This window comes from Corvus moneduloides, chromosome 2, assembly GCF_009650955.1.
Source record: "Corvus moneduloides isolate bCorMon1 chromosome 2, bCorMon1.pri, whole genome shotgun sequence".
NCBI classification, from domain to species: domain Eukaryota; kingdom Metazoa; phylum Chordata; class Aves; order Passeriformes; family Corvidae; genus Corvus; species Corvus moneduloides.
The window spans coordinates 117,523,227-117,545,843 of record NC_045477.1 but is presented as its reverse complement, the minus strand read 5'-3'; the positions used below and the strand labels follow the sequence as shown (position 1 = coordinate 117,545,843).

Genomic DNA, 22,617 nt, shown 5'->3' with positions numbered 1-22,617 from the left:
AGTAATCAGAGATTCCAGTCTGATGGACAGAAAACCAATGGAGCCAAACAATGGGTATGAAGAATAAAGTTGTGGTTTGATTGATAAATTTACAGCCTAGCAGTCTGCCACTGGATCAAATATCTGTCATATTTCATTCTTCCAGGGCATTTTTTAAAATGTTTTTCCTTTACCAGGTAACAAGTTCAGAAAGAATATTTTCATACCAATATTTAAATGTGTTTCACTTTGGTCTTGGAAAGCAGGCTCTTTTTTTTTAACAGCCAACCCATTCCAAAAGGGTCTCTCTGCCATGCCATTTTTATTTTAGAAGACCATGTTTCATCCTGCTGCTGCCTTGCAGAGGAAGATGACCAAAAATCTGAATGACACCAGAAAGTCTGCATTCTTTTTAATCCTTTCCACTGCTGGGATGCTGAACCAACAGCACATATCCAAGAAAAATATTGTGGGTAGGTCTCTCCCCTCTGAAAAATTGTATGACGTGAATATATTTCTGGCTTTCTATAGGAAGATTTTATCTGTTTGTTTGTTTATTTTTTCCCAGGAAGGGACACTTCGTTTCTTTGTTGTAGAATCACAAAAAGAAAACCATGACACAGGCGCTGGTGTTTCAGTTGCACTCATGTGGACTCAGACTCAACCTAAGGAGCTGCTTGACTGTACCAGAGGTCAAGAAGCCCATGCAAAGTCACCACCAAGGACAACTGCTCCTTGAGGAGGAGTTTTGTTCCCTTCCCAAGCCTCTTTCCCTCATGCTTTGTGCAGGCAGTGACCAGCACACCCCGTTCTGGTGTGCAGCCAATTTTCTTTTCACTATCATTTTCCCTTAGGCTCCAGATTCCTGCATCTCATTTTCTGTCTGTGGATACTGATGCACCAAAATCCAGGATCCTCTTCCACACTTTTTGCTGCTTGGCACGGTCTCCCATAAATGCTGCAAACACCACAGCAGCTGATAGCATTCAGTGGCCTTTTGTACTGACATTTCAGCCTCTCACAAACTAGAACTGGCCTTATCTGTTGGCTGCAGTGCCTGAGGCTTTTCTTCTCACTGGCTTTTTCTTCTCACTGGCTTTTTCTTCTAGCTTCCTTCCAATATATGTAAAGATTTTCCACAGAGCAACAGGTTTGCTCTTCTGCAGCAGAAGAATGGAGTCAGGGAGAATCCAAAAATACTGCAGATACAGGACAACACCTATTTTTATATAACTAATATACTAGATTATTGATGCTTCAGATTAATTACATCCAAGCTTATCAAACAATAGAAATTATTCCCTGGTGAGACAAAAAAAAGAGTCAAATTTGTATCCCTCTTTTAGTATTTTCATTGATTCAAAATGTAGAAAAATCCATACACACACAACATCAAACCTTCTCAAAGAGAATTGAAGTGCAAACGCTCTCTTCCAGCTCAGCTGTGGTGTTTCACACCACCCACACCTCAGTGGCCCCTTTCTCTGTCTGTATTTGTACTGTCTGGGCAGTGGGGTTTGTTTGCTTGAGTTTTTTCTCCTCCTCTTCCTTTCTCTTTCATCTTTCAGCAACAGAAAAAGAGAAAGAATAAGGGTGGGGAGAAAAAGACTCTGTAACACAAGCTGTCCATTGCAAATCCAACTGGAACAAAAATTTTCTGTTGCAGATCACTTCAAAACAGATGTTTCTTTCATAAACATGCAATTGGGAGGAAAACAGAGAAAAAGGAAGTGATCGCATCCTCCCAAGTGCTGTGAGTTTGGTAGCATTCAAAGAGACACATTTTTCGTTTTGAAAGAATTGAAAATGTGTCAAGCTGCTCTAGCTATTAATCCACACATCCAGCCTGAACTGGGATTGAAGTGATAAGCAGTTTGATACCAAGTCTGTACTGATTATTTGGCAACAGTTTAATGATTATCTTGGATGTGATTAATGAAAAATACTATTAACAATAATCATGGTTGCACCACACCCTGAGCTGATTTCCACCCTGTCCCGCAAAGCTGCTCTGTGTGGCAGCCAAGGTCTTATCCGGGCCCTGCAGGCAGCAAGACCCAGGCAAGGCTTACTGAGAAGCTCAGGAAGAGCAGGAGCCTCTCCTCTTCCAGCAAAACTTTGATTTTTCCTGTCTGTTGTTTCCTTTCTGTGTGTGGCAATGAGATGCAGCCCTCCCGCAACCCGCCCAGCAATACCCTGTTGCTCAGCAACCCCATAGTTGCTGAGAAGGCTCTTTTGCAAACCTGGGCTGAAGAGGAAGATTGAGATGATGTGGCACCCAAAATCTGCTGTTTAGGTTGGCCAAGCAGCAAAATCCCCATGAGCAGGTGCAGGTCAACAACAGCAAAGACCTTGGTGGCAGTGTCAGCTGAGGAGCAGCAGCACTGCACCTTCTGATCCTCAGCATCTGCGATGATTTGAAACACTTAGTGGTGATAATCCCAAATTATTTAATTAATTTTAACTAATTAAAAAGTTCTCCTGCTCTGCAAAGTCATTTCCAGCATCCCAGTTCAATCCAGAGCATGGAACTAGCATCACATTTTGCTTGGAGTGAGCCGGCCAGCAGCACTGATGAGATGGGGAGAGGAAGGCTGCAAGGCTCTGCCAACATGAAACCCACCGCAGCTGGGGGCAGCTGGCATTGGTCAGGCAAGATGGGCAATAGACTGGGGTGGAAAGAGGCAGTGGGGAACAGCTGGATTGTATTAATGGATTGGGTGGAAACCTGGAGGTGGGTTAAGTAAGAGGTGTATTTCACACCATGAATTCTTGGGGAAAATCAGCCTGTGCTCTCCTGATCTCCTCCAAAGCCAGCAGCAAGGGAGGGCAGGTCCTCTCCCACCTTGGTTAGCAGTTAGAGATCACAGCCATACCCACCCAAACCCACAGCCACTGGGCTCTGCAGGTACTGGGTGATTTTGGGACCCAGGAGCTCCACTGCTGACATGGTTGTGGCTGGAAGTGGAGCTGTGATTCCAGGTGTGTTTCCACACCCCTCATGGCATGTGGGGAAAGGAGGGATCAGGGAACAGAGGCTAGATAAACACTCTTTTGGTAGAAACTGCCTCAAAAGCTTTTCTGCAACTCATCTGACTTTGATAGGGCAGTACTTTCATATAGATCCTCTTTAAAGATTTTTAGAAATTATAACTTTTAGAACACTGACTAGGCTTTACTGTTAGGGCCATGTTCTCACATGGTTAATGGGGTTGCATAGGAGTCTGTTGTTACAAGTTTTGTGAAGTTCCCATCAGGTCATTAGGGCCAGCCCTTCATTCCAGCAGACACCACAGTAATCCATGCCCTGAAAATCCCACATCTTGGCACAAGGAGAAGATCTGCAAGGCTTCTGCAGACCTGGCTGTTTGCCACCTGACCACAATACCTCCATGCCATGTCACCAGAAGGAAAGGAAAACAAATACAGGTTTGGTATTACCTGCTGAAGGACCTCGGTAAAAGAGAGGCTGCTTTCAGAAGCACAGCCCCTCTCACAATACTCAGCAAGCTGTGGTTTCACACCTGCCTCTCTGGGCTAGTTCAGATGTATATCTACTCATTTTTAAGCTTTGGGTTTTCTGTGCTGTGAGCATGAATGAGTGTTTCCCACACACATCATCCATGCTGCCCAGCCTGCCCAGCCTGAGCAGAAATGTCTGAGGGAAGGAGGGAGCTCAGACCCTGGGGGTAAATGCAAATGCCAGCAAGCTTGAGGTGGATACGATGGACGAGCTCCCGTTCTTTGAATAAAAAGTTGCTTTTATAACACTTCAAGGTGATGCAGGTGTGATACGCTGCACAAAAGCACACTCACACGTGCTGTTCCTAGGCAGAGGTAAACATTGCTTTACATGTGCCTGAACCACACGAAAGTGCAAGAACAACACAGACATCGAGGCATCATTATTAGCACAGAAACTCTGCTGCCCCTGTATTGGTTTTTGTGCCAGAGCCTGGGGCTTGCCATCAGAAAGGCTCAGTTACCACCCCCAGAGGCTGAAGCCCCCCCCTTTCCATGGAGCAGCACAGGCTGGGCACGGGAGGGATGGGAGCCTGGGTCTCTGCTCTTAGAATTACAACAGAGGATTGAAGACAGAAGGAAGGCAATTGAATTAGTAAAGAAACTGAAGGATGCGTGGTTTATATATTAGGTAATGAAGATAAAGACAGATTGGTGGTGTGTAATTTTGGTACCATCCAGGGAAGAGCTGGGCAGGGAGCAATGTGAGCGTGGCCACAGTTGCAGAGCTACTGGCAGGAAACCGTGGGCAAGGCTGATCCCTGCAGACGGGAGAGGAACAATGTACCAGCAATAGAAAAGGGCAGGGATAAACTGCTGGAAGTGGGACACAGCTAACATGTAGCTCTGGTTCTGCCTCTTTCCACCAACCTATTTCAAAGAGCTTTATTCTGGAGTATTAGGCCAAATGTGAGGATGGCTCAAAGCAGAGTCGTGTGTTGAATGCACTTGCTGGTGTATTAGCAGTGCCCAGCCCCTGTGCTTTGCAACTTCTGCAGGGTTCATAACATCCCCCTTTCCTCTCAGCAGGGCTCGTTATCCTCCTCTGTCTGTGCTGTACCCTCTAGACAAACCCTAAATGTCACCATCTCCATTTTGTGCATAGGGATGCCCCAGGAGGCAAAGCAACCTCCCACGAGGGCGTGGAGCCAAGGAGAGATCCTGGATCTCCCAAGTGCCACGACTAATAAGAATCTGTGCTTTAAATAGTTGCCTTAGGATCACCCTCCTCAAGCAGCCCCTCCAGAAAGCGAGGTGTAATCGCGAGCCCAACGTGCACCCCTGTGGCTCTCATGTCCCTTGGTCCCATCAGGATGTGATTAAATGCCAGAGGGGATAATTAAGGGTGGCTACAATGCACCTTTTCTTCCATTAAAAATGTACTAGGAAGTGGCTTGCCCACTTGGTGGGGGTAGCCCAGCTGGGGGAATGAGAAGTCTCCAAAGCCTCAGTCTGCTCCTCACTGCTCCCAGGGTGAGATACAGCCCAGGAGAACCTCCCACATCAATGAAAACACAAGAGCTGGGGACAGGGGGGGACCAAAACCCAGTGCCACCACAGCAACACGTGCTGCCTGCAGCCAGAGTACCACTTGCTCGTTCAAGGTGTGCAGCCTGCCAGAGATCCTGGCATAGTCCTGTGCCCAGCATCCAGGCCAGGATGGGTAGCCACCAGTTCCCATAACTTCCAAGTCTTTGTCCTAACAAGAACAGCTTTTGGTGTGATCACAGGAATCTCAAAGTCTATCTGAAACCTGACATTCTCCTGAGTTCAACCCATCCCTTTCTCTAGCTTCTTTCCAGTGCCAGGACCATGATGAAAAGACATTCAAAATCACAGAAGTCTTGCTGAAAACCCCATTTTCCAATGGGATTAGAGGGCAGGCTGCTCTATCAGCTGAGAGTTTTGGAAAGCTGCAGGCTATCCTGCTTTCTGTGGCACGAAACACTGCGGTGCAATCACTGCTGAACAATGCTGTTTGCAAAAAAACAGAACAGTGATGATTCCACCTGACAGCCTTTCCAGGGCTTTCATGAGAAGGGCACACCAAGCCAAGAAAGCATCCAAGAAGCCAAGCCATGCACCATCACAAATCTCCAGGAATAAAGCAACACCAGAGGTCTGGCTTCTGGTAAAATGTGCATTTCTGCCATGCTATTACTCCTCCCAAATAATTTTTTACTAAGTGTCCCACATATGCCCTTTTCTCAAGCGACAGGATATCCTTCATTTGTCTGCACCAAGTGCAGATGAGCACTTCTTCGTGTTGTTTTCCAAGTTGGCTGATGGGAGGGTCAGCAGGGGCCAAAGCAGCTGCAACAAGGAAAGGAAAGATAACCATGGCAACCCAAGTTATCTGCATCCTCCATGTATTTCCTTCTCCCCACCCTACGGCGTATCTTTCCCACCCAAACCTCAAGCTGATAGAGCCAGTGACCAGCTGGCAGGATGGGGACTGCAGCAGTGTCTCCTGCACCCAGAGTGTCTTGCCCTGTTGCGGGGCTCACCACTGCAGGCTGAAGTCATCAAAAAAGACTGAAATCCTAGAGAGGGACAACTGGCTAAAAGCAGAGCTCTCCAGTACCGTAGATGGAGCGCTGGATATGCTGCCTTTGCTGCAGAGTTGCAGATCCATTGATGCTGCTCCTGGTTTTGGCTCTGATCTCTAACCCTTCCACAGCAGCAACAGCTTCTCCGTCTGTGCCCCACATCAAACCCAGCTACAGTTTTGGCCGGACTTTCCTGGGACTTGATAAATGCAACGCCTGCATTGGGACATCCATATGCAAGAAGTTCTTTAAAGAGGAAATAAGGTCAGAAACTCAGCAGAGTAATTTTTAAAGCGTTCTCTATAGTAATTTGAAAGTTGCCTGTTAGAATTTCCAAGTAGTTTCATGAACAACAATGCAAAGAGCAACTTAGCATCCAGTTGCCATTACAGCGCTTAGTGTTTTAATTAATGTCTATAAGCTGATGCTTTGTCTCTCTTCTTTTAAAGCCATGCAAACATGATCAGACTTCAGCCCTGAACTATAACTTGAAGGCAGGAGTAAAAGGCACAAATTTCTGCCTAGAGAGTGGCTCTCAAAAAATGCTAGGCAGCGATGGGGGAAGGGAAGAGGGAAGGAAGAATTCAGCTTGTTTAGATTTACTGGAAATATTTTCTTAGGAGCAACTGATTAAAGGCAAAAAGGGGTTTAGCTTTGTAGGCTCCCAACAGAGTATGTTAACTACAAACATACAAACATGCTATATAATTTTGTACCAGGTGCAACAATGTGAATGTGCAGAATTTCACGTGGGTTTTAACTAAGATCAAAAGGGATCTAAACCTGCCTGAGGCATGAGGACTTCTGCACATGAGGTTACCCACGCGCTTGAAAATAGCACGTGGCTAAATTGCTGGTACATTTTGGGAGATTTGTGTGAGAACTTGAAGGCAGAAATTGCATGTGCCTCGTTGTTGATGAGACACACACTGTCTGAGTGGTCATCAGAGCAATCCAATCATTTTTAGGCTCAAAAGCAGAGCATATCTGACGACAGCAGGGAAAATGTTGCCAGTTGTATTTGAGGAGAAAGTTAAAGGCAGTGCTTGGCAGAGGAAGGGTTTATTGGGTCTGATATGATTTATAGAGCCATATGCACTTTCTTTTATAGATATAAAAGCCTGGGGGAGAAGAAATTATTATAGTAAGATTGTATTTTTAATGCTATAATGTAAGTAGTATAGTATTAGACAAATCACCGTTTTTATCTTAAACTATCCTATAAAACGTAGCATAGTAAAACCATAATGGTTTGTCTGGGATGGACTTGTAATACCAGACATCCTTCCTTCCCCCACTGCTGCTGGAAAAAGGCAGTTTGTGGCTTTGCTAAGCTCTACATTTTATTCCCTGCAACAGGCTGGCACCGCAGCTGGCTCCTGCCCCCTGCCCCAACCTGCTGTGGCCCCTTTGCCGCTCACCTGTGCAGGGTTTTTAGGGACCTGCTGCCAGGTACAAAGCAGCTCCCTTTTGATTACTCCCACTTGGCCAGTGGCGAGGCTGGGGCCATGCAGGTTCCCTCAGCCCTGCCAAAAATAGCAGAACTGCCTCTGGCTGTGGGGTTCCATCTGCGCAGTGCACCAGGCTGTGGGAGAGAGGCGCTACGTGACCCAAGGCAGGAGGGCTCCGCTCTGGCTTTCCTCCAGGGGACAGCGGCAATGGGGTGCGGGTGTCCCACTGGGGTCCAGCAGTGCAGAGCCACAAACATGTGGGAGCACAATGCTTCTGCCTCAGGGGAGGCAGAGGGGCTCCCCAAGCCAGACACTTCTTTTTCTCTCCCACCAGCCCGCAGTCGGCTTCCCACAAATAAGTGATAACGTGCAGTTCTGCTCCAAGCGCTTCGGGAAGAGGAACTGAAAAATGTTCTCCTGAGCAGTCACTCAGCTTCAGGCTTTCCTTTGCATGGGTAAAACTTGTTCTCCCACTTGGTTTCTTGAAAAACTGGGATTTTTTTTGGCAAGTGGGAGGTTAAACTAGGGAAATTTCAGTGGTGCTTACGCTCTTTGATCCACCCTCATGTACCTTTTCACATGTTCACAAAGGTGGATGGCACTTGGGCTTCTCTGTGTTAATTCACATAAGAACATAATTAATTAATTCTCCATCATTTCTGGGAGCTCTGACATGCATTCACAGTGAAAAGATGTGGGTTTTGTTCCCAGAACGGCTGGTGACTCATCTTGTGCTCTAATGTTCTATACTTCCCTTATCTTTGCCCAGCTTCATCCATCTGTAAATGAGAATACCAAGATTGTCTACCAACTGTACTGAGAGCAGAGTGCAGTGAAAGTTTTTGTAAAATACTAGGTTTTCAAAACACCACAGAACTGAGCCGACCAAAACTATTCACAGACTTGTGCGAATGCTGGTGCTGAGCTTTGTCCAAAAATAATGGGAAAGAAGACTGGAAAAGCTGAAATGCTTCAATTCCATGGGGGTTTATACGGTATTTCTTTTTTGTTTGTTTTAAGACTTAACTTACTTAAATTTTTTTTTAAATGTAAAATTCCAAATGCAAGCAAAATTATTTTGGCTGAAACAAAATACTTAGCTTCCTTCAGGAAAAAAAGGAAAACCAAGTTTGGATTTCTTCAGCATTTAGTTCTGGGTTGATCTAAAATCCGTAATCTGTGACTCACTTATTCACATAGATCTTACTGCAGGTCTTAGAGCATTTGCAGGCCCTTAGCTAAAAAGCTCCGTGTGAGAGGGAGTTGTTACAGCACAACTCGATGATGAATCTTGAAAGTATCTAGCAACTGTGCCAGGCCAGAACTGTGCTGCCCAGAAATGATGCCAAATACAGACTTGCTGCAGCCCATGCCGGGTTCCCAGGCCAGTGTGGCTCTACCCCAAAGAGCTCTGCAGAGGAGATCACTCCATCCACCCTCAAATTAAAGCACAGCCCTGGATTTCACACATCCATGTGCTGCCTGCATGCAGGAGGTGGCACTTTCCTGCTCTCTGCGTGATGTGAGCTCCCCTGAACACATAGACTTGAGTAAAGTCACAAGGCATATTTGTGCTTAACTTAAAAAAAAAGGAAAAAGAAAGAAAGAGAAACCCAGCCCAGAGCCATCTCTTCCCAGTACGTGCCTGGCACGCTGTGCCAGCTTTGCAAATTAGGCGCTGGGAGGGGTCCTGATGCACAGCAATCACAGTGAGGCAAAGCAATTTTTCTCTTTTCTTAAATCCTAGCTCAAAACCAGACCAAAAAAAACCCAAAAAAACCACCAAAACAAAAAACCCAAACCCAAACAAAGTGTTTATTATCATGTCAGGTGCCTTAATTGTACAGAATCTTCAATTTTGTATCAGGCAAAACGCCCAAATAACTGAAATGCTGGAATCCACCAACCTGTTCACACAAGGCTCCCCCACTTCTTGTCATCCTCCATGGTAAATTTTTGGAAGGAGGCACATGGAAACAGTTGAAAGCCAAAGCATGGGAACCACCAGGGTTTCCCCCCTCCTGGGCACCTGTGCCTGCCCAAGAGCTCAGCTGCACAGGGTCTGTGGTGGGGAAGGGGAGTGAGGTGCTGCCTTCAGGAGGGATTGTCTGATCAGCCTCTGATTGCAGATTGGCTCGTGTCACTGTGTGAGTTATTTGTCCGAAATCATAGAAAATTAATCCTCCCCAAATTTCTCTGTGCCTATTTCCCAAACAGAATTTAAAAGGAAAGACCAGCTTCAGCTTTTGGAGTTGTTAATGTCTTTTCATATAACTCCAGCTAGGCTAATCCTGCAGGGAACCTCTTGCCTCTCCCGTTTCACTTCTGAGCTACCAGCTTTAATTTACAGCGAGATTAAATGAGGACGTGCTTTCCTACGCACTTGGGCAAGGAGCTCAGGGCAGGAGGGTTCAGAGGCAGCGAGGGCAGGACGTTGGCCAAACCAAAGGTCAGAGCTGGGCCGTTTTCCAAGAGCAGGTTACAGACACCATCCCAGAACAGGCACCGCGCTCCTCAGCCCCGGCATGTGCGATGCGCGTGTGGGCAGGGCTGAGGGGGCTGCTGAAACAAAAAAAATTACCTAATTACCCAGCCCATATGGTCCCCTCCTGTGCCTGTGTAGGGGGAGCAAATTAGTGCAAGATCTCCATGACTACAGAGGCGCTGCACGCCCAGGGCACACGTACCCCATCCCCCCCATCACACCCCAAACTCTGCTGCTGTTGGGGAGGTCACTCATCCCAGCTGCTGAAACACAGTCAGGGATGTTGGGGGAGACATGTAGACCTCAGCACTGAGTAAAGCCACCACCTCAAAACAAGAGGTCATTTTGATATTCCCAAATACATTTGTCAGGTGGTTTTAATATCAGGAGGGTCCTTTAAAGTGTCAAGTACTCCTTTTTTGGGACCCTTTCTCCAGGATTAAGGAAATTGAAAAACACCAGGAATTCTTCCTGAACCAAAACCCTGTCCCTTTCCTCCCTCCCTCTACCCAAAAGAGGGTTTCACCCCTCGCCCTATGGCACCATTCATGACAAGGGATGGTTTAAGTGGGAAGCAAAGATGGACTTTTTTACCAAAGCGCATTTCCTTAGCTGATGGTTTCAGCCTGCTCACCTCACCCCAGTGCCTGGGGCCACCCATCTGGGCTTGCTCAGCCTTTGCCAGCCGATGGCAGGAAGCCCCTGCGGCCAGCCTGGAGAAACTTAGCGGGGCGGGTGCTGTGCGGGTGTCCGTGTGGCTTTTAACCCGCTCTCCGTGGGGCTCTCGTTTTGGTTTGGCAGGTTTGACACCTGGCTTTCTTCTCATTTAAAGCTGCCCCCCAGCTCACTGCTCAGCTACTCGGGCAACTACACCGACGATGCCAAGAGCTGGCGGCTGGTGGACATCACCCGGCTGACCTCCAAGTACCAGCATGACCGGGCGGACAAGCGCATCTGCACCTCCCTGCTCAAGACGAAGACCTGCAGCCTGGAGCGTGCCCTGCGCCGCACCCAGCGCTTCCAGAAGTGGCTGCGGGCCAAGCGCCTCACCCCCGACCTGGTCCAGGTCTGAGTCCTGCCACAGCTGGGGGAGCAGGGGCAGAGCGAGTCCCGTGTGGTTTAGGGGGGTGAAAAGGGTCTGAAGGGGATATGGCTGCAACTTGCTGGTTGGAGGGGGAGTTTGGGTGGTGGTTGGAACTCTTCCTCCTGCCTGGTCGGTGGAGATACGTGCCCCCAGCCAAGTCCACGTGCCAAAGGGGAAAGGCAAAATGATGCCCTGATAGGAAGAAAAGTGCCACGGTTGAAGGCCAAGCCCTCCCAGCCACAGGTAATGCCATGGCAGAGCCTGTCCAGGGCTGGGATGGGTTTGGCCTCAGCAAGGAGAGCACCAGCTCCTGGCTCCTCGAGCAGGCTGAGGCTGAAGTCCTGTGGAAAACCATAGCACCAGGTGGCTTCAGGCACAGGGATAACATCAGGCTGTGCACACAAACATGGTAACAGCTCCAGTGGGGAGATTGCTGCCTTTTTTTATTTACTAGTTTTCCATCACATCTCAGCATTGTGGGGTTTTGGGGTTTTTTTGATCATAAAGTTTTACCCAAAAGGGCAGGCAATGCTTTGAAAGTGATTTTGCTTTGGGCCAGGGACCAAGTCAGTGTGGGTCTCTCTTGCTTGTGGCTGGCAGGACGAGGGGCATGGGCAGTCAGAGCCAAAGCCTCCAGTATTCATTCTCCTGCCATCCATAGCAAATGACCTCAGGCACAAAGAAGCACAGTGCCCTTTCTGCCTGGGGTGTCACCGGTAAAGCCAGGACAGGAGCACGGTGTGCGTGGGTCCCACCACCAGGTAGATGGGCAGCTATGGCACAGGGCATCTCCCTCACTCCACCTAAACAACAGCAAAACATTGCAATAACCACTGGAAAGGGGCAGCAGCCAGGGTTGGGGTTGGATATACACTGAGCAAGACCCTGAGAGGCAAAGGATTATTCCAGTACTTGTCCCCCTTCCAAGAGAGAAGTGACTGTGAAAAAGAGATTTCATTTATTTTTCTATAAAGGCAGCTGCTTGCTGCATCCACTCATCTTTGGTGAGTGCTAAAGCTATGCTTCTTTGGTTCTTCCTCTTCTCTTATCCTGTGGAGCAGCTTGCCTGAAGAGAGAGCGAGGGATCCGCTGGGGTTATGCCTGGACTGCACCAAAAAGGACTCACCCAAATCCCTGACAGTCCAGCACAGCAGGTCACCCTGAAGTCAGTACCCTCCAGGGTGGCACATGCCTGATAGGGAAACTCAGAGCTCCCCTCACCTGAGCTTGTGGGCAGGGACAACTCCTTAGGCTGGCAGGCAGCAGCTGCCCAGGCATCTGCTGGCCACCACTGTCCCCCCAGGCAGCACTGCAGGGGCCTGCAGGAGGGCGAGCTGGGCTGCCAGGTCCTCCAGCCTTGCTGGAGTGTCCCAGGTGTTTGTGCCAAATTGTGCTGCCACCCCAGCAGTGCTGAGGGAAAGGGAAGGAAGGAATCGAGAGCTTAAAACTTCCATTTGCTGAGCTGGGTGAAAAAGTAACTGGAGAAATGAGGCTCTGTGGTATCTCAGACCTGCTGCAAAGTTAAGTCATCAGCTGAGCCCAAATCCTTCTCCTTAAAAGGCTCTTCATGTGCTACAGTTTTCCCTACCCCGTCCTCTCGGAGTTTGAAATGCCAGCTGAGCTGGCTGGGTTGCACACACAGGCACACACACATATATGGATGCTCATGTGCACACACAGCACCACGCAGAGAGCCTGGCTAGGGCACCCTGGCTTTGCACCTATCCAGTTTCTCCCAGGAATTTCCCTGTGCAGCAGCAGTGGGAAGCTGAGCTGATGCCTGCTCCAGGGCATCTCTGAAGTGAGCTCAGGGCCAGCCTGGGGGGACGTGCCCAGTGACAAAGTCCCTGGGACATTTCATCAACCCGTGCAGCTTTTTAGTTGGAAAGGGCATGGGAGGCTGCAGGGAGGCCCAGACCTTTGCACATCAGCTTCAGGGTTGCTCTGCTCATGTTTTCATGGTCCTTTGGTTCTGTAAATCAATCAGAGAAACAAAAATTTGTATTTAAATCTCTTCTAACAGCATACATATTTGAATAAACAGAGAAACATAGTGATCCAGAGACCCTGGGACCTACCTCCCCACCACCAAAATTCAGCAGCAATCACTTTTTAAGATCAGGCATGTGCTCTGCGAAATGGCTTCTGGTCTCACAGTGGTCTAAATTGAAAAGCAGCCAGTGGCAACAACATTTCAGTCACAATGAGTGTGTTAGTCTGTGTGCGAGACCCCCTCCCAGCCCCGCTGTGTGGGCCACCACAGGTTACAGAGTGACCTCCCCAGTCCATCCAGCCCCACAGAGACGATGATCCCCTTCCTCCCTGGCCAGCCCACCTGCCCTCCTCCCACTGAAACCAGCACCTCTGCCTGCACCCAGCCCAGCACCGTGGCCCCTCTGCAGTGTTTGCCAGGCAGACACATGTTGGTAACCCAGCATGAGCCACTGGAGAGGGGTTTTGGGGTGTACCATGTGTCACTGCAAATACTCACCTGAAGGACTGCCCTTATGGCTCTGTTTCCCCTTCTCCCTGTTTTCAGAGGTGTTAACAGCAAGCACACATCTCTCAACGCCTGACACGATGCCCACTCGGTTTCATGAAGCTGCAGGCACACAGCAGTGCTTGTTCTCCCTTCCCCACAGTTTATCCTATATAGCAGCACTGGGAAAAGCTAATGGGCCCAGGTAATTTTGTCTCATAGACAGAACATTACGACAAACCATAACGTGCTTGAATCAGAATGACAGACCATGAAGTAATGTTTTTCCACTTTACACTGCCTGCCCTGCCTGACCCAGCCATCAGCTGAGCCTCCTGCCACAGTGATTATTTCACCTGCCACAATGAAAATCTTTATTGGATGCAGCAAAATCTTCAGTCTTAAAATCCAGCCTGCCTCAGAGATGAGCAGGATTTAGCTGGGGCTCAGCCTGCATGGCAGCCGCAGCCACCCACTGCTTTGCCCAGGAGCTCATCACTTCAAACCTCTCTGGGTGCTTTCCTGCTGGAGGGCAACAAAGCAAGTTGGTTTCAGCACAGATCACCCACAGGGCAAATTTACAGCCATGCCTACAAAGCACAGCCTGGAAAATGCTGAAGGCAGACAGAGGAAAGCAGTACTGAGGTGAAAAGCCACCATTTGCAGCCCCTCTCTCTAGGACGGACTGTTTGAAACTACTGACCAGCAACTGCTGACCAGCAACTGCTGACCAGCACCTCGTCCTGCCCACAGCAGATGCACTGGCACCCCGGTTATGTGGCCTCTGAGTCCAGTCCACATCTCTGCGTACTGCACACAGGCAGCAGCTCACTCACTGGTCCAATTGTCCATCCTAGGGAAGGATGGGCACTATGGAGCTCCTGGAGCCTCCTCCTAGACCTGCCTCCTCTTTGACCCAGTACCTCATCGTCAGAGACTTCCATAAACCTGCTGGCAGTGGGGATGAGCTTCTCAGGGCATCCTTACTTTCCTTCTTTTGGGAGTGAAGGAAACCCTTGGATTCACATGGCCAGGAGCTGTAGGTGCTTTGACATCTACATCCAAGTGTTTCCTCCTGGAGCCCTCCCTAAACCTGGTAGTTTGGTGAAGCTGGACCCAGATATGGCTCATGGGGCAGGAGGCAGCCATGGTCCTGGTCTGGGCCATCCCTCCTTGGGCTGACTGAAGAAAAAAGAGAGCGAGAAGTTTTCTTCCACAAGTTGTCTTTACATCCAAGTGAATTCTGGGTGTGTCTGTGCTACATATGCATATGCATGAACTCATGGAGTTTAAAATGCATCATGTACTGCATAGGAGGGGTTAAAAAAATCACAGCTGAGGGCAGGTAGGCTTTGCAGGAACAAGTCACTATCAGATATAGAAATGTGGGTATTTAATCAAAGTAAATAAAGAGCTTTCCATATCAATCACAAAAAATACATCAGGCTGTCTGTCAGGTTTTATTCTCTGGGGTGATAAGTCACTGCAAAGGACTTAAGATACTCTCAGATAAATCTGTATCTCCAGTGTTTCGAGTATGTGTTCTTCACATTTTTCTTCCATTGACAGTTTTTGTCTGACAGTTTTACAACTCCAGCTCCTTTTCTGCTGCAGAGATGTTTCCATCAGTGTGCAGGAAGGTGAGACCCCTCTCCACTGAAACAATCAAGCAGGTGCTGAGCTTTACGCTTTTGACTGTCTCTGCCAAAATCAAAAGGCCTCATTGCCCAGTTTTTGTGGATCGGGGCTTCATTAAACTGCAGGAAGCTGCACCAATGTTTGATGCAAACGTGTCAGCATCCAGCCCTGCTCCTCTGCTCCCACACCTCCACTGATGTGCCCGAAACAGCTTCCCAGGAAACCAGCAGCCATGAGCACCACGGGCAGCGCGTGCCCACGTCTGTGATAAGAGGATGAGCTCTGACCTCAGAAAAGTCCCAGTTACACCATCCATGCCTTCTCTACCCCTGTGATTTATGTTCCTACTGTGTACTCTTCAGGGTCTCAGCTTTTGCATTGCAGACTGCTGGAGGCAGCAAGGCTTTCTAACTTCGGCTGCAAATATTTGCATACACACTGAGCTGCAAGAGACTTTCTCCACCATTTATCTCTTACTTAACATGGCTCTGTTCTGCTCATTTTTTATCACTTCTCCTCCAAAGGGAAAGTGACAGAGTCAGCCACAATGTTCCTGCAAGTGCTGCAAGACAGAAATCCATAGCCATCCCTTCCCCTGCACCCCTTCTATGGTTTTAGAAAATTAATTGAGAAAATATTTTCCTGATAAGACTACACCAGAGGAGAGGAGTGTGTGAAGGCTTGCAACAGGAACTGAGTAGAATTATTTTTGACAAATGTTTTATTCATTTTGGGAAGAAAGGTTTTTTTGTTTTTGTGAAACAACTCTTCAATTGTGGTTGAGCTTCTCTGGTAGTTTTGACCAGCTATTGGCATTTTGGACTTGTTTTTTGCTGCTGATGGCCAAGGAAGGGGTGGTTGGGACCTCACTGAGGCCAGTAGGGATACAAAAGAGGAGACATGGGACATCCAGTCCCTCCTTTCCACCTCCAACTGGGAAAGTGTCATACTCCTCTTTTCCATGTTGCTTTATTTCTTTGTCACGGATGGGTAATTCAGTGTTTCATGCCAAATGAACAGCTCGCACAGGAGGGGCTGAGAGGGACCTACCTTAGAGTTACCAAATGACCTGGGGAGATCCTGCGTAAAATCTTTGCTCTCAGCATGAAGGATGGCAGGGAGCAACGTGAGCTTCACTGCCCTTTCCTCTGAAGCACATCTCCCAACCCTCAAATTATAAACAAAACCCAAAGGAGTAAATTTGGCTACTGGGATCATTTTTAATAAAGTGGCTTAAAAAAACCTGATTCCCTTCTGCAGCAGAGGCATGGCAGGGCAGTGCTTCTGTGCCACTGTGGGCAAACCTCCATACATACACTCTCCTGGGCTATTAAGGAAGACTAACTGAGAAACAAAAAAAGGCCATTTTTTACTATGAAGATATAAATGTCTATGCCATTTATCCCAGCCATAGATTGCTCATGCAATTTTACAAGCCAAACCTCCAAATCTGAAGGGTGAAATACAGTAATAATTTATTCCATGAGTGCAACAGTTCTCTATTCGTTGCTGGTATTTACAAAAAATATGCACAGGCTATTTGGTTTTGATAGTTAATGCATGAGTTTATCAGAGAGAGAACATATCCTGTGCTTATACTCGCACACAATGTTTATTTACATTTTTAAAGCATGTTTACTGACCTTAGCAAATAGTATTTCCAAGAAAGCTGCTCTCAGGTTAAGCAAATAGCAAAGTGATCCGAAGATTATTTAACGAGGGAAGTGACTCACTGTCCTAACAACTGGAGGGCCTCCACCAGGAATGCCAGGGCTGGAAACCCGGGTGGAGGGAAGAGTCCCGTGGTATGGAGACATGTGGAGCTGTGCAGTCAGGGGAATATGAGGTTTGCAGTGCCCAGGAATGGGGGCCACTCTTGAAACCTGAGTTGGGAAATGGCATGTTTGGATGGCACAGGCCTTTTCCTAGGAAGGGTGAGATGCCCTGTGTGCCCATATCCTTGGGAGCTGTGCCGCAGCAGGCAGAGGCACACTGGGCAGAGCACAGAGGTGTCTGTACCACCAGCATGATCCAAGCACATTGCAACACCTCAGGCTGGAATTGGGCATCCTTGCCATGTTTCCCCTCCCACAGGGCCTGTCCAGCCCAATGCTGCGCTGCCCATCCCAGCGCCTCCTGGACAGGATTGTGCGGCGCTACGCGGAGGTGCCAGATGCCGGCAGCATCTACATGGATCACCTCACGGACCGGGACAAGCTGCGCCTGCTGTACACCCTGGCAGTGAACTCACACCCCATCCTCCTACAGGTACATGTGCCACCCTGCCCCAGCCTGAAACAACACCCCACGACCCCTCGCGAGCAAACCCTCACATGAGATGTGTGAGTCCCAGCCCTGGCCTTTGCCAGCTCCCTGGCCTTCAAAAAGTGTGGGTTTTTTATGGGGTTGGGTGGCTGAATCCAGGCAGACTCATGAGGTGCTCCCTTCATCAGTCTGTGAAGCTGGGGAGAGATAGGGAACCCCAGGTGGGTTATTGCACTAGAGCACTGTGAAAGCCAGGGTTTTACACATCCCCAGTACTTCAGAGTGTTAGGTTTGCATTGCTAATGCATTACATAAAATCACAGCCTGTTTCTGAAAGAGCATGCTTTCCCATGCTCCACATGCCAGTGCTGTGTTTTCCATTCACCTGCCACTGGTAACTAGCTCTGGGTTTCAAAACTCTGGGTTTGAAGGCGGTGATGTGGAAGACCCTTCCCCTGGATCCCTTCTGGCCTGCTTGGCATGCGTCTCCTCTCTTTCCTTATGTTTCCGAGGGAGAATCCTCACCTTTCCCCATCCCACTTTTAGTCCTCATTGCTGTTTCTTGCAACCCTTCATGATTCCATGAAGAAAAGAGACAGTGGCAGCACCATCCATCTCTGGCCCCAGGTCGCTGCTGCAGCTCACAGGGCTCTGCGTGGTCCCAGGGAGGGGGAATGGTGCTCGAGCTCTGGGAGGCTCCTGGGGATCATTCAGCCACCCCAGTTATGGGTCACTGGGACATGAAGCCATGGCCCCTAGCACTCTGCAGACATGGGAATGCAGCTTAAAGAGGTGAGAAAAATATGCCAAAGAGAAACGGCTAGATTTCACATGGTTGCCCAAAATGCCTTCACAGCAGAAGGGAGAAGCAGCCTTAAACATGAAACTGGATGAGTTCATAATGCCTTGGCACAGTCTGAGGTGCTGGGCAGACAGATAAGTTATAATGTAAATGACAGAAAGCTTTGTGCTGGCATAGCTCAGCAGTCACACAGTTCGGTTTCCACCTGGGATAACTGTGCTGCTGGCATGAGCTGCAGGGATGCAGGGATGCAGGGAGTCCAGCCCAGGTGTCCCTCCCCACTGGAGCAAACACCCACCACTTCTGCCCCTGAGACAGCAAAGTCTCTTACAAAAGAGTCTGGAAGAGCCTGGCAGTTCTCACCAATTAGTAAAAACTGCTTTAGTCCCACCTCAACTCCAAGCTGTGACTTCATCTGTTCAGTGCTCATGAGGGACCCATCAAAGACACCTAAAATTAGCTGTTCTGTGGCTAAAATTTTCATGAATCTGAAACCTATTATTATCTTAGACTTTCCAGTTAGTCTCTCTTACAGAATAAGTCTCAAAATACCAGATTCTTCCTCCATTACAAAAAAAGGACCAAAATAAAAAAAAAAAAAAGCATCCTAACTCCTCCAGGATGGGGTAGTAAGTACCTTTCCCAGCTGCTAGGGCTGGACGGGACAAGGAAGGGTTGTGGACTGACTTAGAAACCAAAACACAACCCTGCTGCTTGGAGCCAGAGAGGGCACTCTGGGAGGGAACTGGGTCCATGGGCAGAGGGGCAGCAGTAATCCCCCCATTCCCACTCTCCCTGGCAGATCTTCCCTGACGTGGAGGGCTGGCCCTTCCCACGGTACCTGGGCTCCTGCGGGCGCCTGGTGGTCAGCGCCAGCACCCGGCCCCTGCGCGACTTCTTCGGCGCGGCCCCCGAGGTGGCCGCGGACCTGGCCCTGCAGCTCCTCGCCGTGCTGCGCTCCATGGGCACCAACGACCTCAACTACTTCTTCTACTTCACCCACGTGGATGCTGGCACCTTCGGCGTGTTCAGCAACGGGCATCTGTTCATCCGGGATGCCAGCACGCTGGGCATCATCGACAAGGAGGAAGGTACTCAGCGGGCTCCGTGGCTGCGCATCTGTCACGGGAGGGCTCGGGAGGCAGGGCAAACAAATATTTCCCCTTCTACCCTTGGCCCTGCTGCTGCTTTTTTTTTTTTTAATGAACCAAACAGCACTTATTAAATTAAGTAATGAGAAGTTCACGGAGAGATTTACCATCAGCAGGTCCTGCCATCCTGGCTCTGAGTCGGGAAGGCAATGGGTGTTTTGTTTGTGCAGTCGGTGGTTTGGTGAGCACTCTGTAGCTGGCAGCAGCTTTCAGTGTGCACAGTGTGCTGAATGCTCTCATTTGAAGTCTTGCTTTTAAAACTTTTGCAATGCAAATTTCAATATTTGCAAGCAGAAATTTCATAGTTTGATTTAAGTATTGGATCAAATTGGATGTTTTTTACGTGTATTTATCACATTGACTAATAATGGTTATTATTATTATAACAATAATAACAAAATTCCCCTTTTTGTCACTTTCACATAAAATCAAGGGTTCTATTCAATTTTCACAGGTTATATTGGCCTACCCCTGGAAGTGGAGCTAGTCAGACTATTCTCCCAATAATTTAACAGTTTCATTTTGAATATTCAAATTTTCAAAAGGCCTCTCCTCAGCTCACACATTCAGCTGAGCAAGTCTCAAATATTCAGAAGCAGATGTCAGAAAATTTTCCACTGAGTTTCCTTTTCTTATCCCAACAGCTATGACTGTTAACTTGACTCCAGCTAGATGAGCTGTTGTTGCAATGTAATGATTTTGGTTAACATGGAAAAAATTACAGGTCTGGCTATTTGTGGTAGTTTTTTGTAGGAACTCCACATTTTAGATTTGTACTCCAGTTCTGATTTTCTTCTGCATCAACTTGACTTGACAGACTCCTCCCCAGTTCCTCTGACAGGCAGTTCTGCAGAGTTCTGTCATTCAGAAAAATATACATATTTCAGGAGCGAGAAAATTGGCTCATACACAGCTACAGCACTGCGTAATTTGTGGTGAAAGGTGGTCACATCCTTTAGATAGTTACAAACCCTGTGCTAACACAGAGGTACAGATATCTGTGACTGTCCAGGAGTTCACTACTATGTTTCTAACTGGTTTAATTGTCCCCAACAGGGAGCCAGCTGATCGATGGCCAGCAGGAGTATAAAGATATATTCAGCTGCCTGACTGTGGACTGCCAGTATCCATTTGTGTCCTGTGACTCCATCAGGGAGAAGCACAGCCTTGTCATGGTGTGTCAAGAGCTTTTGCCAAAGCTCCTGACGGGGAAATTCCAGCCCCCCGTGCAGGAGAAGATCGACACTTTCCTGCAGCGCTGCGCCCGCAGCCTCGGCGATGACCGCGGTGTCAACGAGGCCATCGCGGAGCTGGCAGAGATCCTGAAACCCCTGCGCTCCTGCGACTCCCGCTTCGCCTACCGCTACCCTGACTGCAGATACAGCGACAAATACTGACACAGGAGCAGGCCCTGGCAAGGACTGGGGCAGTGTCAGCCCCGTCTCAGTGCGGGAAGCGACCAGGAACCAGGGTAGCTGGAAAGAGCTGCCCCAAATCCGGGGTGTTCTCGGCATAGAAGGAGGGAGCAGAGTGCGCATGGGATTTATTATTCATCTCCCAGAGATGCATTTGTTACATGGGATGTAGACATGATGTATGGATTATGGCTTATTAGCATTGTCATGACTGACAAGAGGCCACAGGATTAATAAATCTCATTCACATGTTTTGGCCTTGGAAGGGTTTCCCATGCCATTTGTTGAAAAGCAAGGCGGGATGCTCACAACCAGCTAGACAGAGGATCTTTATTTCCAAGAAAGTCTCTCTGATGGACATGATATATATATATAATGTGGGATGGATGGATGGATGGATGGAAGCATTTAAGACTTTCCCTGTGGCTATTTTTAGTGTGCTAAGAATCATAGATAAACTGAATGACTGGATCAGTTCTGTACCATCACCCATCACAGATCACTTCTATAAAATATTTAAATTTTCTTGATGGCACACAGAACAGAAAGACACAATCAACATCATTAAAAAGCTGAAAGGTTCCGTGTCCTTTGAGACTTAATTTCTCTGATCCCCAAATATAATTGCTTCTAGTCTTTCCCAAGTCAATGGACAGCAATCAGAGACTAATACAGGGTTTTGGTTTAAGATGAGGAAAAAAAATCCCAGCTCTGGGATAGGATTGTTCAGCAGGTAATTTCACATTATTCTCTCTAAAGTGGAGGAACCATTTGCATGAAACCATTCAGGTGGGAAAATTACCTTAAGAGGAGAAGCGACACAGGCAGAGGATGAGACATTAATTTACACTGAGCCTGACAAGACTTGCCAAACACTCAATACTCCAGTGAAGGTGCTGGGGCACCTCCCAAGAGCTGGGGAGATGTAAATTCTGACCAGAAAGAGCTACAGCCATCCTCATCCATTTGCCTTCCAGAGGAGGAATTGGTAAGCCAGTCCCCAAAGGAATGACTCAGGCACTTAAAATTTGGGGTGGTGAACTCATTTCACAGCAGTTGTCAACCCAGGGCCAGATCCAGCTGCCTCATTTTGCAGGAGATGGTTGCAAAAGTGGCAAAACATAACTTTTCTGATCCACAGTCTGTCAGTCCCCCTCATGTGAGTTCCCTGTGAGGTGTCAGAAGCCCACACCAAACCTTCCCTGATGTGTAGGGGTTGGACAGACCTCACCTGGGTTTGGGGCTTTCTCCTGGGGTCAGGCATGCAGGAGTCACTGAGCAAATTTGACTGAGCTGAGTGAGAAACAAGGCTTTCTGGATCATCCATGAGAATTTTCATCATGGAAAGAGTCTAACTCCAGCCATGGTTCAAAAAATAAATTGGTAACAACGTAAAGGCAGAAAGAGATGTGAGCGCATTTGCATTGCCAATGGTTGTTCTGACTTGTGTTGTACAGAGGAGGAATGCAAATCCAGATTTTGTGTTGGCTGTGAGGGGCTCTGTGCATGCAGGGTATCCAGCCTGGAGCTCCAGGCAGATGTGGGTGAAGGCTGATGAAACAGGTTGGGCATCCAAAACCACACACACAGATCTGACACGGGGGAAATCTGACTCAGGACCATTATTTTGCCTTTCTCCCCAGCATAAAGTATCAAGTGCACCTTTTACCTCTCAAGATGTAGAAACATTGAAAATAATTTGTAGGTAAATTTAGCTGCAGGCCCAGATGGCCAGACAGCAAAGATGTTTAAATATACAGCCTCAGCTAGTGCTGCAGGCCTCTTTCCTGGTTTCAG

The 22,617-nt window shown here is 48.2% G+C and overlaps 1 protein-coding gene across 1 annotated transcript; it reads left to right on the top strand.

The window, feature by feature from the left end:
• Positions 1 to 5,919: 5,919 nt before the first annotated feature.
• Positions 5,920 to 22,216, top strand: DIPK2B (divergent protein kinase domain 2B). Its single transcript, XM_032100986.1, has 5 exons — positions 5,920 to 6,314; positions 10,788 to 11,052; positions 17,282 to 17,455; positions 19,057 to 19,345; positions 20,462 to 22,216. The coding sequence occupies exons 1-5, from the start codon at positions 6,091 to 6,093 to the stop codon at positions 20,800 to 20,802; spliced, it is 1,293 nt and encodes a 430-aa protein (XP_031956877.1). The 5' UTR covers positions 5,920 to 6,090; the 3' UTR covers positions 20,803 to 22,216.
• Positions 22,217 to 22,617: the final 401 nt, after the last annotated feature.